At 45.6% G+C, this 13,642-nt stretch overlaps 1 protein-coding gene across 2 annotated transcripts in view; it reads right to left on the bottom strand.

Moving 5' to 3' along the window:
- Positions 1-2,262: 2,262 nt before the first annotated feature.
- The window catches only part of MAP3K10 (mitogen-activated protein kinase kinase kinase 10), a 186,206-nt gene continuing 174,826 nt past the window's right edge, over positions 2,263-13,642 (bottom strand). For both annotated transcript variants that reach the window (XM_063937667.1, XM_063937666.1), the window contains exon 12: positions 2,263-3,224. In XM_063937667.1, the coding sequence (XP_063793737.1) occupies positions 2,830-3,224 (395 nt within the window). In that variant the 3' untranslated portion in view covers positions 2,263-2,829. The remainder of the gene's footprint in view (positions 3,225-13,642) is intronic.

The raw sequence follows: 13,642 nt of genomic DNA, 5'->3' as shown, positions 1-13,642 counted from the left end.
TGGGTTGTGCAATAGGTTTCCGGATGTACAGTGCATAGGTAGAGTAGACACAATCTGACTATCTGGTTGTGAACTGTAATCTCCGATTAAAGATCTGGGGAAATGTCAAGGCACAGAACCATATCTAAGCAGTTGTGCACACAGAAGGAGTCAGCATGTTTATGTCCTGCACAAACTCATTATGGAGCTCAAGAGGCCACTGGAGAGCCATGATCTTCTTCGACTACAAGAGTTTTGACAGACTAGGAGCTGCTTTTGGGAAGGAAGCACCATCCCCGAACCAACTGTGTTTGAGTGGTTTGCAGAAATTTGACACAGGAGACGGTCTCTGGAAGACGAGGAGTGCTGCGGCCGACCTTTGTCCACCATCACTGAGTACTGCCATGTGGGCCATAGTTGAGGTGGATGCCATGGTGACTTTGGCACAGTTAGTGGAAGTAGGTATCTCATCAGGATCCATCTGCTTGATACTCCACAAAAAACTTGGCCTGAGCAAGATTTCTGCTCGCTGGGTGCCTCATCAGCTGACTTGAGAGCAGAAGGATGCTTGGGTGACTTGGTGCCACAACATGCTGGCCAGGTTTGATGGTGGTCGCTCAAACTATGTCTGGGAGATCATCAGTGGCGATGAATCTCAGATCTACAGTCGGCCCAGTGGACCCCCAGTTGTAGGTGCGCAGCTACAGAAGTTCCTATGTGAGCGCAGAGTGGTCAAGCAGATGGTGGCTATTTTTGTGGCCAAGACTGGTCATGTAGCTACCGTACCCCGTTCATGGGGACTGGTATGCCAACCAATGCCTGCTGCAAGTGCTGGAAGCTATTTCCAGATACCGTCCAAGAACTCGCACTTCTGGTGACCTTCTCCATCTCGGCAATGCACCTGCCCACAAGTCCAGAAAAGTTGTGGATTTTCTGGCCCATGAACGCATGGGCATCCGCTGTACAGTCCAGACCTGCCTCCTGCTACTTCTTCGTGTTCCCACAAATCAAGCGCAAGATGCATGGGATTCGTTTTAAGTCACCGTAAGCTACAGTGGAGACCTTCATCCAGCATGTAGAAGACATACCTGCTTAAAACTGGTCCAACTGCTTCACCAAGTGGTTTGAGCTCATGCAACTTTCCTCTGGCAAATACTTAGAAAAAAAATTAATGTTCACTTTGTTTGTAAATATAATACTTTTTGTGCATCCGGAAACTTATTGCAAACCCAAAATATTCAAAAATTCATGGGTCCTGAGATAATATACACCACAGAGTACGGAAATTTCCACAGGCATTGTTGCCACTTATGTGTTCATAACCGTTGAAATAATAGCCCCATCAGTTTATAAGCTTTCAGTAAATAAATGGCAAACTATTAATGAATGCGGGTACAATGTTTTTGTTGCTAACCGTGCGGTGGGGACAAATCATATCTAGATCTTAAATTCTATTAACACAACTTTTCTTTTTATATCTTCATTTAATTGAAGAGGCTGCATTTCAATCTTGTACACATTGTTAATCTGAGCTATCCTAAAATCTGTTTTTGCTGGCCTGCAGTTGTGGGCAGAAGTGTTGCGTCTTCTTTGAAGTAGAAAAAACAAACGTCACACACTGTATTGCGGCTGAAGCAGTGTGACAATGGGGTGTGGATTATTAGATCTACACTGAAAAGGTCTATAATCAATAGGTCAATCACTAATGGTAGACAAGCATTAGGTCGACAAGGTCAAACGGTCAACAGGATCAAAAGGTCAACATAGAATAGGTAGACAGTAGGAATGGCCGACAGGGTCAAAAGGTCGACACACAAAAAGGTATACAAATTTTTTATTGTTTTTTGGGGTGTTTTGTCACTTTTCTGCCACAAACAAGCCCCATTAGTGTACTGCATTTTCTCGCATCGCTTGCTTCGCTCGCCATGTTTCGGGCAAGGTGCCTCGCAGGTTACCACAGGTTACAATCGTAGTCCACGTGGATGGAAAAAATATATATATAAAAACTTGTGTCTACCATATGTGTGTCAACCGTTGTAATGTCGACCTTTTGACCCTGTCAACCTGTTGAACTGTCTACCTTTTACATGTTGACCTAATGCATGTCTACCATTAGTGGTAGACCTGGTGACTTTTTAGTGTAGATCTATAGTCCGGATACCGTGACAATGGTTGTTCTGTAGAGCAGTTCTTTGGTGATGCCATGTGTAACACACTGAATAGTGAACACATGGTTAGATATGTCTTTTACATCTATGTGACACAAGCATATACACTGTGGAGGAGAGTGGTAACATTCTTTATTAATACTTCGGTCACCATTAAGACAACGATGGATGGAGCACGTGAGCTGCTGGGAGTCACTACACCCTGCCTATTGCCATGCTACAATGAAACTAAGCCAGCAATCTCCAGGGTTCCAGCAGGGTTTCAGCAGGGTTTTTGCCAATACTGCCTGCCAGAACAGGACAGGTGGTAAAGGATATCTGTAAACACAGGTGGGTTAGGCAAAGGCTCAGTCATTTTCACAGAAATCAATAACAGATCATTAAATCCTGATCTACAAAGGGACTGAGAGTGTGACCTTGGAGAACACTGCAATAAGTCAGGGCCGGAGGCCTGCAGTAAAGCATTCATACACCGGAATCTGCTCGCTCTGCTTACGCTGATCCTAACAATAGGAATAAAGTGGGGTGTCCCCTTTTTTTAATCACTTACAGAAGTCTTTTTTTTCTGTTTGTTTTTTTCTTATACCCGTTGGGTTACAACCACAAAATACATTCATAAGGGCCGCTCATTTCCTTTATGAGGCAGCGGCTGGATAATACTCTAATCCCGCAGCCTCTCACATTAAGACACGTCCGTACCCAAATTAAAATAAGGGTCAGTCTTCAGCCGTACCCCTTCCCCACACAAGGGGACAGTGTTGTCCAGTCTCTGCCCCTCCACCTCCATGTCAAGCAGAGTCTCCTCAACTCCCCCCATCTGAATACCCTCTGTGGATCCGCTGGAGCTGGCATCTGCCCCACTGCTAGGCGGAGATGAACTGTGAGTCTGAGACAGGGACACAAATTTCCATGGGTCCAGTCGGGGCCGGCTGGAGGATGGACGAGGGCGGGGAGCAAATTCCAGGGTGGTCGGCCTCTCTACTGCCAAATCCTTGTCCTGGAGTTTACGCCGGGCTGGTGGGGGGAACACGAAGTGGGGGTCTGGAAGGCGAGGGAATGGAGTGTGCTCTTTAGAACCTGTGGGATCAAAACAAATATTTATCATTAGGAAACAGGATATATCAACGATGGATTCAGCTCATAGATCATGTTCAAAAATCTCCAGCGCTCCAAGCTGTTGTCCAACTATATCCAAGCTGGCAGGACATGGTAGGTTAGGTCAAAGATTCTACAAGAAATTATAGATGTCAACAAGAGCAGAGTGTGTGGTCCCAGCAGATATGGCCAGTGTGGAACACACAGTCAAATAGCATGTAAAATAGGTGTTATGAATGAAGCCAAGTAAAAATAATTTCTCAAAAACGGTCCTCAAGGCACCACAACGGACCAGGTTTTAGGGATATCCATGGCTCAGCAAAGATGGTTAAATCAAACTGACTGAGGTACCAATTAAGTCACCTGTAGCCAAGCATGGATATACCTAAAACCTGGACTGTTGGGGTGCCTTTAGGACCGAGTTTGAGAAACTCTGACTTATGCAATAGATATAGAAATAAATAATTATGTTATGATATGTTCACTAGGTGGCACTGTTACATTGGTGTCTAGGCTTGCGATAGGCAGATGTATTGTCACAATGCAACCAAAGTTATCACCCATGTATTGTACAGGGGACCTCCCACTCAAACCCAAACGTTACAAAGAGATGCCCCTTGGCCAACCAATCATTGTACACAGATGACACCCAAAGCTATAACACACACTCTCCCTCAATGTCCATGGGGCATATGTACTAAGCCTTGGAGAGAAATAAAGTGTATGGAGATAAACTACCAACCAATCAGCTCCTAGGAGATGATTGGTTGGTACTTTCTCTCTCTCTCTTTCTCTCTCTCTCTCTCCAAGGCTTAGTACATCTGTCCCTAAATGTTTATTTTTATTAAAAAAAAAAAAACACCAACAATCTGGCATTTAAATTGAACTGAACCTTCAAATTAACAATGATTTGACTAAAATGAGGTAGATTATGTAAAGGATCACTTGCACATTACTCTAGAGTGCTTACATCAGTGGTTCTCAACTGTGTGCCGTGGCTCCCTGGGGTGCCTCGGGTCACTAGCAGGTGTGCCCTGGGTTACTGGTCTAGGTCCAAATTCAAATTATTTATGGTCAATGTAATAGGCAAAACTAGTGCTGGTGGCTGCCAGTCATAAAATATGTGGACAAAAAGAAGCAAATCTTGGCCCTTACCACATAGCTGAACCTAAGGATGACATATAAACACAATTTACGAAATGTAATATTTCTCTCTAAAATTTTCAGTAAGAAACTTTTGGCCTAGGGGTGTCGTGAAATAAATTCTGATACTCTAGGGCGCCGTGATTCAAAAAAGTTTGGGAACCACTGACTTACATTCATATTAAATACTCTATACTGCACCACTTTGGCATTGCAGATACTGCCATATACTGCATTGTAGAGATGCCCCTTTACCTGTCCCAGAGTATGCCAGGCAGACAGGGCCGGATAAAGCCTTCAGGGGGCCTGGGGTACTTTAGATAGGGGGGCCCTCTTATCAAAACTAACCCTCCTGGTTATGTCCATTGTGTGTGTGCCTGCTCCTCCCGCTACAGCAATTTGCTGTACCCACATCCAGAGCCAGATTTAGACCATCAGTGTAGGTCCCCCCTCCCTCAACTGCATGCAATTTCACACACACACACACACACACACACACACACACACACACACACACACACACACACACACACACACACACACAGCCTTACTGACAGATGCCACTTACTGACATGTAACAGACACATCTTACTGATACAAACACTGACACACACACACTTAATGACACAGACACCGCTTACTGACACAAACACACTTACTGACAGACACCCTTACTGACACAGACAAACACACCTTACTTACACACCACTTATTGGCATATGCATACTGAGAGCCACCCCTTAGTGATACAGATACAAGTTACTGATACAAACATTTACTGACACCCCTTACTGACACAAACACTTACTGAAATACACACTTACTGACACAGATTCCACTTACTGACAGATATCCCTTACGGACACTATTTACTGGCACATTATCATACATATTTACAGACACACCTTACTGACAGAGAAAACTTACTAACACAGATACCCCTTACTGACACACACAACACACTTATTCACAGATACGACTGACTGACTGACTCTGACAGTCTGACATAGACACCACTTATTGACTGATACCTCTTACTGACACACAAACCTACTGACATGCACACACTAACACAAACACACTTACTGACACAAATACTCACACTGTCACAAACACACTTACTGACATACACACTTATTGACACAGATTCCACTTACTGACAGATATCCCTTAGTGACACTATTTACTGGCACATTATCATACATATTTACAGACACACCTTACTGACAGAGAAAACTTACTAACACAGATACCCTTTACTGACACACACAACACACTTATTCACAGATACGACTGACTGACTGACTGACTGACTGACTGACATAGACACCACTTATTGATTGATACCTCTTACTGACACACAAACCTACTGACATGCACACACTAACACAAACACACTTACTGACACAAATACACACACTGACACAAACACAGTAACTGACATACACACTTCATGGCATACATTCACACAGAAGATGACATAGCCTTCATGATATATTCCCCCCAGCCCCCTGCTGCACAGTGCACTCTGAAACACATGCTACTGATATCACTGTGTGGGATTGGCACTCGCCTTTTCAAAGTCCAGATTTCTTTACTTTGACCTCTGCCACTTTTAATCAGCTGCAGTCAGAGGTCTGTTCAGTCTCTGCTTCAATCCGCTTGGTCAGTCTCTCTTCAAGTTCAGAGAGACGCTGGGAGGAGGTGTGGTCTGCTACTGGCTGCTACTGCTGTACACTGTACAGTAGCTGCGTAATCCTTCGTGCTGCCACTCAGCGATGCAGCGTGACTTCAGTGTGCAAGACAGCAGGGGGCGGTTGTGTCAGAGGCAGAACAGCTCTAGCCGGGGGCCCCCTAAGATTAGAGGGCCTGGGGTACTGACCCCCTGTGACCCCCCCTTAATCCGGCTCTGCATGCAGAGCAAGTATGATGTGAAAGCAACTAACTAAGACAAATGTGACTGCCACCACAGTGGCCAATATGTGTAACCACGGATAGTAGTAACAGTGTTTGAGGGCCAATATTCCCTCTAAGGAGCATGGCCCAGCACTATCTGTGGAAAGTCCACCCCATTCTATAGTATCTAGCAGTGACGTGCAGTGGGGTGAGACAGGTGAGGCAGAGCCTTTCCTGTCATACTAACGTTTGTGCCAGAGTTTTGACTGTGCAAAGTATATAAAAAATACAAAGACTATGTTAGAAATATCTCCTTTGCATTATTCTAATCATTTTTAGAGCCAAAACTCTGGAGTAAAAACTTAAAAGTCTATGGCAGGTGAGGCAGTGCATAACTTTTCTGCTCATCTCTGATCAAAACTCACCAAATTTCCAAGTGTTTATATTGCTGCCACTCATAGGCGTGCGCACGGGGGGTGGCCCGGTGTGCACAGGCACCCCCTAATGTCCGGCACCCCGATCTCACGTGCCTTATGCAGCGATCGCCAAGCAGGCTGATTACTGTCCCCTCAGCGCTGCACCCTCTCAGGACTGCATTCCTGACCGGACGCCTGGGTTAATCAAGGGTGCCACTGCCACCGGCTTTCAAACTCCCGGCTCCACCTTCATGTACAAAAACAGCGTGATGTGACGTGATGACGTCATGCTGCTCGCACGCCCACCCGTCACATGCCCACCTCTCTCCTTCTATGCTATGCCAACGCTAGCCACTGATGATGAGCAGCATGCAGCCAGCATTCAATACTGGTAGGCGGTCGACAGCAGCATTGACACGTCACTCGTTTTTCCAGCAGCAGCAGTACTAGTCTGCGACTGTCAGTGTCAGTGAGTTACTGCAGCTTGCAGGTGAAAGAGAGGGGAGCCAGACCAGGCTGAGGAGGAGCAGTGTAATTACAGTGAGTGCCATCAGGGGTGTTTGTTTGGTGCACACCCACTGGCGTATCTATAATGGGTGCAGTGTGTGTGGTGCATATGGGCTTCTGGGACCAGAGGGGGCCCACACTGCACCCATTTCTGCTATACTCACCTTTCCGGCATCCATCGGCGACTGTGTGTGGGCCCCCTCCTCTCCTGTAGCCGTCACCGCCGCTGCTGGCGCTCTCAGCGCTGAGACTCTGGCACAGTGCCAGAGTTTACAGTGCATGCGCAGGACTCCGTAAAAATGGCGTGGCGGCCATTGTTCGGAGTCCTGCGCATGCGCTGCAGACTCTGGCACTGTGCGAGCGAAAGCAGTGGCAGTGACGGCTACAGGAGAGGAGGGGGTTCCACACACAGAGTCTGCACACAGGTCCCCTCTTCTCTAGAAACGCCGCTGTGCACACCCCAACATCTAAAAATGCATCTGCATTATTAGGACTGGTACAAAGGTGGATATTTTATATTGCGTTGGCCGTCAATAGATGGTGCTAGACACGCCCAAAAGGCGGTGCTAGACACACCACTTCAACAGTGCACCCCCTAATAAAATGTGCTGCGCACGCCTATGCTGCCACTGTGTATAATGACCAGATGTACCCTTTGGCTCATATATTGCGTGTAAATCTGGCTCTGGTGCTAGCCAGTGCCTTCTGAGCTCACCGCCCGACCCTGGTATCTATTATTTATTTATTAGCAGTTTCTTATATAGCGCAGCATATTCCGTTGCGCTTTACAATTAGAACAACAATTATAGAACAAAACTGGGTAAAGACAGACAGACATAGAGGTAGGAAGGACCTGCTCGCAAGCTTACAATCTATAGGGAAATAGGCATTGATACACAAGGATAGGTGCTACCTATTGCATAATGGTCCACCAGATTGCTAGGTTCTTAATGGGTAGTATGATATGATCACCTAGCAATGTTGGAAGACAAAATATGTGAGGTCATGTGGGTGGGTCTGGAATTTGGTAGGCTTGTCTGAAGAGGTGAGTTTTCAGGAAACGTTTAAAGGTTTGGAGACTAGAGGCGAGTCTTATTGTGCGTGGGAGGGCATTCCAAAGAGTGGGTGAAGCCTGGATAAAGTCCTGTAATTTTGAGTGGGAACAAGTAATACATGTGGATGAGAGACGCAGATCTTGTGCAGAGCGGAGAGGTCTGGTAGGGAGATATTTTGAGATGAGCGAGGAGATGTATGATGGTGTACTTTGGTTAATAGCCTTGTATGCAAGTAAAAGTATTTTATATTTAACACGGTAGAATACCGGTAACCAATGGAGGGACTAACAGAGCGGATCAGCAGACGAAGAACATTTAGCGAGGAAGATTAGCCTCGCAGCTGCATTTAAAATTGATTGTAGTGGTGAGAGCCTATGTTTGGGATGACCAGTAAGGAGACTATTACAATAATCAATGCGGGAGATGATGAGTGCATGGTTTAGAGTTTTAGCAGTGTCTTGTTTAAGATAAGGGCGTATTTTGGATATGTTTTTAGGTGCATGTAACATGATTTAGAGACAGATTGAATGTGTGGAACAAAGGACAGTTCAGAGTCAAGGGTGACACCTAGGCAGCGAGCTTGTGGGGTAGGGTGGATAGTCGCATTGTCAACAGTTATGGAGATATCAGGTTGGTAACTACTCTTGGCTGGTGGGAAAATAATGAATTCTGTTTTGGAAATTTTGAGTTTGAGGTGGCGAGATGACATCCTAAATGAAATGGCAGACAGGCATTCAGTGACACGAGCCAATACAGATGGTGATAAATCTGGGGAGGATAGGTAGATTTGAGTATCATCAGTGTACAAATGATACTGAAATCCGAAGGAACTGATTAGTTTACCAAGAGATGAGGTATAGATTGAGAACAGTAGAGGACCCAAGACTGAGCCTTGTGGTACTCCAACTGATAGAAGTAGAGAAGAAGAGGTAGAATCAGAGAAGTGAACACTGAAAGAGCAATTAGATAGGTAGATTGAGAACCAAGTAAGGGCTGTGTCCTGAAGACCTATGGATTGTAGTGTTTGTATGAGAAGAGAGTGGTCAACAGTGTCAAAAGCAGCAGAGAGATCTAGAAGAATAAGAAGTGTGTAATGCTTTACAACTTCCCTTAAACTCATACCGGCTAGCTTATATCAAGAAATGTCATACAAAATTCTACACAGAGCCTATATCTCTCCAAAGAGGAGTCTCTTGATGGGCTTGTCCGACTCAGCAAAATGCTTAAAATGTTCTGCGCCAGTGGCCGACCTTATGCACTGCTTCTGGCACTGTCCCCTTATTCAGGGGTTTTGGAAGGAGCTGCAATCTTATAGCACCTCTGAGCTGGGCCTGTCCTTCCAATGTACTGCCTCTTGGGCTCTCTTCGGCCACACTCGTGACCAGCCTGACCTTCCCTCTCAAGACACAAAACTGATTGCGATTCTTTCTGCAGTAGGCAGGAAGGCCATACTTCAACAGTGGATTCTGGACACCCCTCCTACGCTGTCACTAGCTACCTCTAGACTACTCTTCCTGTTCACAATGGACTGGCTGGAAACGACCCTAAATAAGGAGACTCTGACCCCTGCCTTATTTCGATGTTGGGGTCGTTTTATCAACCAATTGCCCACCTCGACTAAACTGGCCATCAAGCAGAGCTTTCAACATACCATGTGGTACGGCCGTCAACTCCTGGCTGATGATCCTCCCATCTCTATCTTGTGACTACACGATCCTTCTCCACCATCTCCCTTATCTACTTCCCTTCCTTGACTACTACACCCCAAACTACGGCTACCTCTTCTCTCTGTCTCTTCCGCCTCTCCCCTTACATACTTCCTCTCTCCATCTCCGCTGCCTACATGCCTCTTCTTGCTCTGATGATGTCTCCATGGATGGGTCGGCGGTCCCTATGCTCCAGCAGGTACGATTATTTTTATTTTTCTTATCTTTATGTATTTGCTATATTTTTTGTTGGGTTCGGTAGATTTTAGGAATTCGTTCTCCACTGGGGAGAGCGTAGTAGTATGTTGTTTTGTTTCTATTGCTTATATTCCAATCTCTACTTGTGATAGACGAACAGTATTTTTATAGAATGACTTCTTTTCTCTTACAACTCTGGCAACTATGTCGTCTATAACTCTATCTCTATACACTAGAAAATGGAAAAAGTGAGGTTCTAATCTAGCCCCTGATACCGTATACTTAGACGATGGCCATTGTACTGTCTATTTCTATACCAGGCTGGATGACATGTATACCTCTGATACTCAATGTAATGTTGTATTTTCATAACCTCAATAAAACATATATTGAAAAAAAAAAAAAGAAGTGTGTAATGGCCTTTTGATCTAGCAGTGACTAGAACATTCACTAATTTGGTCAGTGCCGTCTCTGTGGAGTATTGGGCACAAAAGCCTGACTAAAGTGGGTCCAATAAGTTGTGGGAGTTAAGAAAGTGTAGGCAAGTCTCTCAAGTAGCTTGGAGGGACATGGTAGCTGAGAAATGGGATGGTAGTTAGAGAGTGTGTTTGGGTCAGAGTTGTGTTTTTTTAGAATGTGAGTAATCACTACATGCCTAAACAGAGAAGGAAAGATGCCAGTAGAGAGAGAGAGAGATTACAGATTTTAGTTAAAGTTGGGATAAGCACAGGAGACAAAGTTTCACTGACTTGTGAGGGTACAGGATCAAGAGGAGTGGAGTAGGAGGATGAAAAGAGTGTTGATACTTCATCCTCACTTGTGGGATCAAATGAAGAGAAAGTGCCACAGGGTTCAGGTAGGGAATTGAGCAGGTCACTGGCTGAGTTAGAGCATACCATTTCATCTCCGATTTTATCAATCTTATCCTTGAAGTAGGAAGCAAGTTCTTGTGCACGGATAGTAGCTAGTGGGGGAGGTGAGGGAGGGTAAAGAATTGATTTAAATGTATTAAAAAGTCGCTGGGGGTTGGTGGCATGAAAAGATATGAGAGATTGGAAATATGTTTGTTTGGCAATGTCCAGGGCCTGACGATAGGAGTGGTAGGTGGTCTTATATGTGAGAAAGTTACTTGGATTCTGAGATTTACGCCACTGACTTTCTACTTTACGTGACCGTTTTTGTAGATGTCTTGTTGATTTAAAGTGCCACGGTTGGCATCTAAGCCTACGTGGAGTGTGATGGGTAGCTGGAGCCACTTCATCAAGGGCACTCTCTAGGGTAGGGGTGGGCAACAGGCGGCCCGTGGGCCGATCCTGCCTGGCCCGCTGTGCCCCACCAGAGTGCAATGACAAGCGGCCCGACATGCCGCTTGTCATTGCACTGCTCTCAGACGCGGCGCCGCTGAGGAAATCCCGGTCACGTCACAGGGTCAGCTGACCGGGATTTCCTCTGTTATCATGCGCTGGGAGGCACGGGGGGCGGGCACTGCAGTGAGCAGGAGCGCCAGTGAGGAGAGGAAGCGGCGGGCAGCGAGCGGGAGCAGGAGAGGCCACATCAGCAGTGACTCCGGCCGGCAGCAGCGCAGATCATCGGACAGCGGGGATCGTCTGCCACTGTGACAAACAGGTAAACCCCCTGTCCAGCCAGCCCCTGGATCACTGCTTAAGCTGCCATGTAGGTTTAGGGGTGGGGAGGGAAGGGAGTTAAAAACTGCAATATAGGTTTAGGGGAGGGGGGGGGGGGGACAGGGGGTAGGGACTGTCTGCCGTAATGTGTAAAAAGGGGGCGCTGTCTGCCGTAATGTGTAAAAAGGGGACGCTGTCTGCCGTAATGTGTAAAAACGGGGGCGCTGTCTGCCGTAATGTGTAATAACGGGGGCGCTGTCTGCCGTAGTGTGTAAAAAGGGGGCGCTGTCTGCCGTAATGTGTAAAAAGGGGGACGCTGTCTGCCGTAATGTGTAAAAAAGGGGGACGCTGTCTGCCGTAATGTGTAAAAAGGGCACGCTGTCTGCCGTAATGTGTAAAAAGGGATCTCTTTTTGAGTATTTTGTGTGTGGCCCTCGAATATTCGCTGGAAGTGTTAAGCGGCCCCCCAGCTGAAATAATTGCCCACCCCTGCTCTAGGGTCTGGTGCAGTAAATAGAGAGATTGGAAAATTGTTGAAAATTAATTTTATTAGTATTTCTGCGGGTTAGAGGAGGCTTGCTTGGTTTTAGTGTCATAGAATTTAGAGTAATAGAAGAGACTGAGAAGATGATCAGGTTGTGATCAGAGAGAGGGAAAGGAGTGTTAATGAATTCAGAAACTGAGCAGAGCCTGGTGAACACAAGATCAAGGCAGTGGCCCTCCTGGTGAGGAGTCAGACCATTGGGTGAGGACAAGAGAGGTTAGAGAGAGGAGTTTGGAGGCATGAACAGATTGTGGACTGTCAAGAGCTATATTGAGATCGCCCATAATGATGGTGGAGATATCAGAGGATAAGAAGTGTGGGAGACAGGCAGAAAAACCTTCTAGAAATTGTTGTTTGGGTTGCCCAGGAGGGCGATAGATAGCTGCAACACGCAGAGAGAAGAGGGTGAAAATCCTGATAGAGTGAACTTCAAATGTTGTGAATGCGAGTGATGGAACCTGAGGTAGGTATCTAGGTGATAAAACTGAATAAGACCATTAGAGGATTAGTGGTGAGGAGTGGAACCCTTGATCGGCACTCTAGCCCTCTGAATCTTCACACTGTCTGGAATAGTCTACAAGTCAGGGCATGAGCTTCGCAAATAAGGTTCTCCAAAACAGAAAGCTTGATTGAAGGTCAAATAGACACATGACATACTGTATATGTGAGAACCTTGCTGTCCTGTTTACCAAGGTCTGATGACATCAATATCTGTCTGGTTTTCCAAGACTGTCCTTTACTTCTTCAGAGAAAATCAGAAAAAGAAAGCACTCCCCCATAAGTGCTCAATGCCCTTGAAAATACCTTCAACCAATCACCACTGTCCTGGATGGATAGATGCATTCTACTGTGTTCAGGAATCTGGGGCAGTAACAGGAAATGCCACATTTAAATTAAATTATAGTGTATAAGAAGGTTTATTTTCACTGTCTTAGACAACCATAACTGCTGTATAGATACAAATCTAATCTGATGTCCAGACCTGGACTTATCTGTTGCATCCAAAATAAAAGAAACTCTACCCGGCCAGTAGAATTCTATGGATGTTCTGCTTTACGAAGGCTATTCGACTTTGACAATTGACAAGTGCACTATATCTTGCAGACAAGTTCTTTGTGTTGAGACATTTTAAACCACTTGATTTTGTCAGAAAACAAGTGGACTGCTCTCTCCGATTCTGCCCTGGAAATATTCACACCACTGATAGCTATTTCAGGACTACAAGCAGTAATCTCGGTTGGGTTACTGTAACTTGCATATGGGCCCAAGCCAAATAAACAGGTATTGCAATTATTATTAATTTATATAGC

Source organism: Pseudophryne corroboree, chromosome 8 (genome assembly GCF_028390025.1).
Source record: "Pseudophryne corroboree isolate aPseCor3 chromosome 8, aPseCor3.hap2, whole genome shotgun sequence".
Classification (NCBI taxonomy): Eukaryota; Metazoa; Chordata; class Amphibia; order Anura; family Myobatrachidae; genus Pseudophryne; species Pseudophryne corroboree.
The sequence above is the reverse complement of the archived record's forward strand: the minus strand, read 5'-3'. Positions and strand labels throughout refer to the sequence as shown.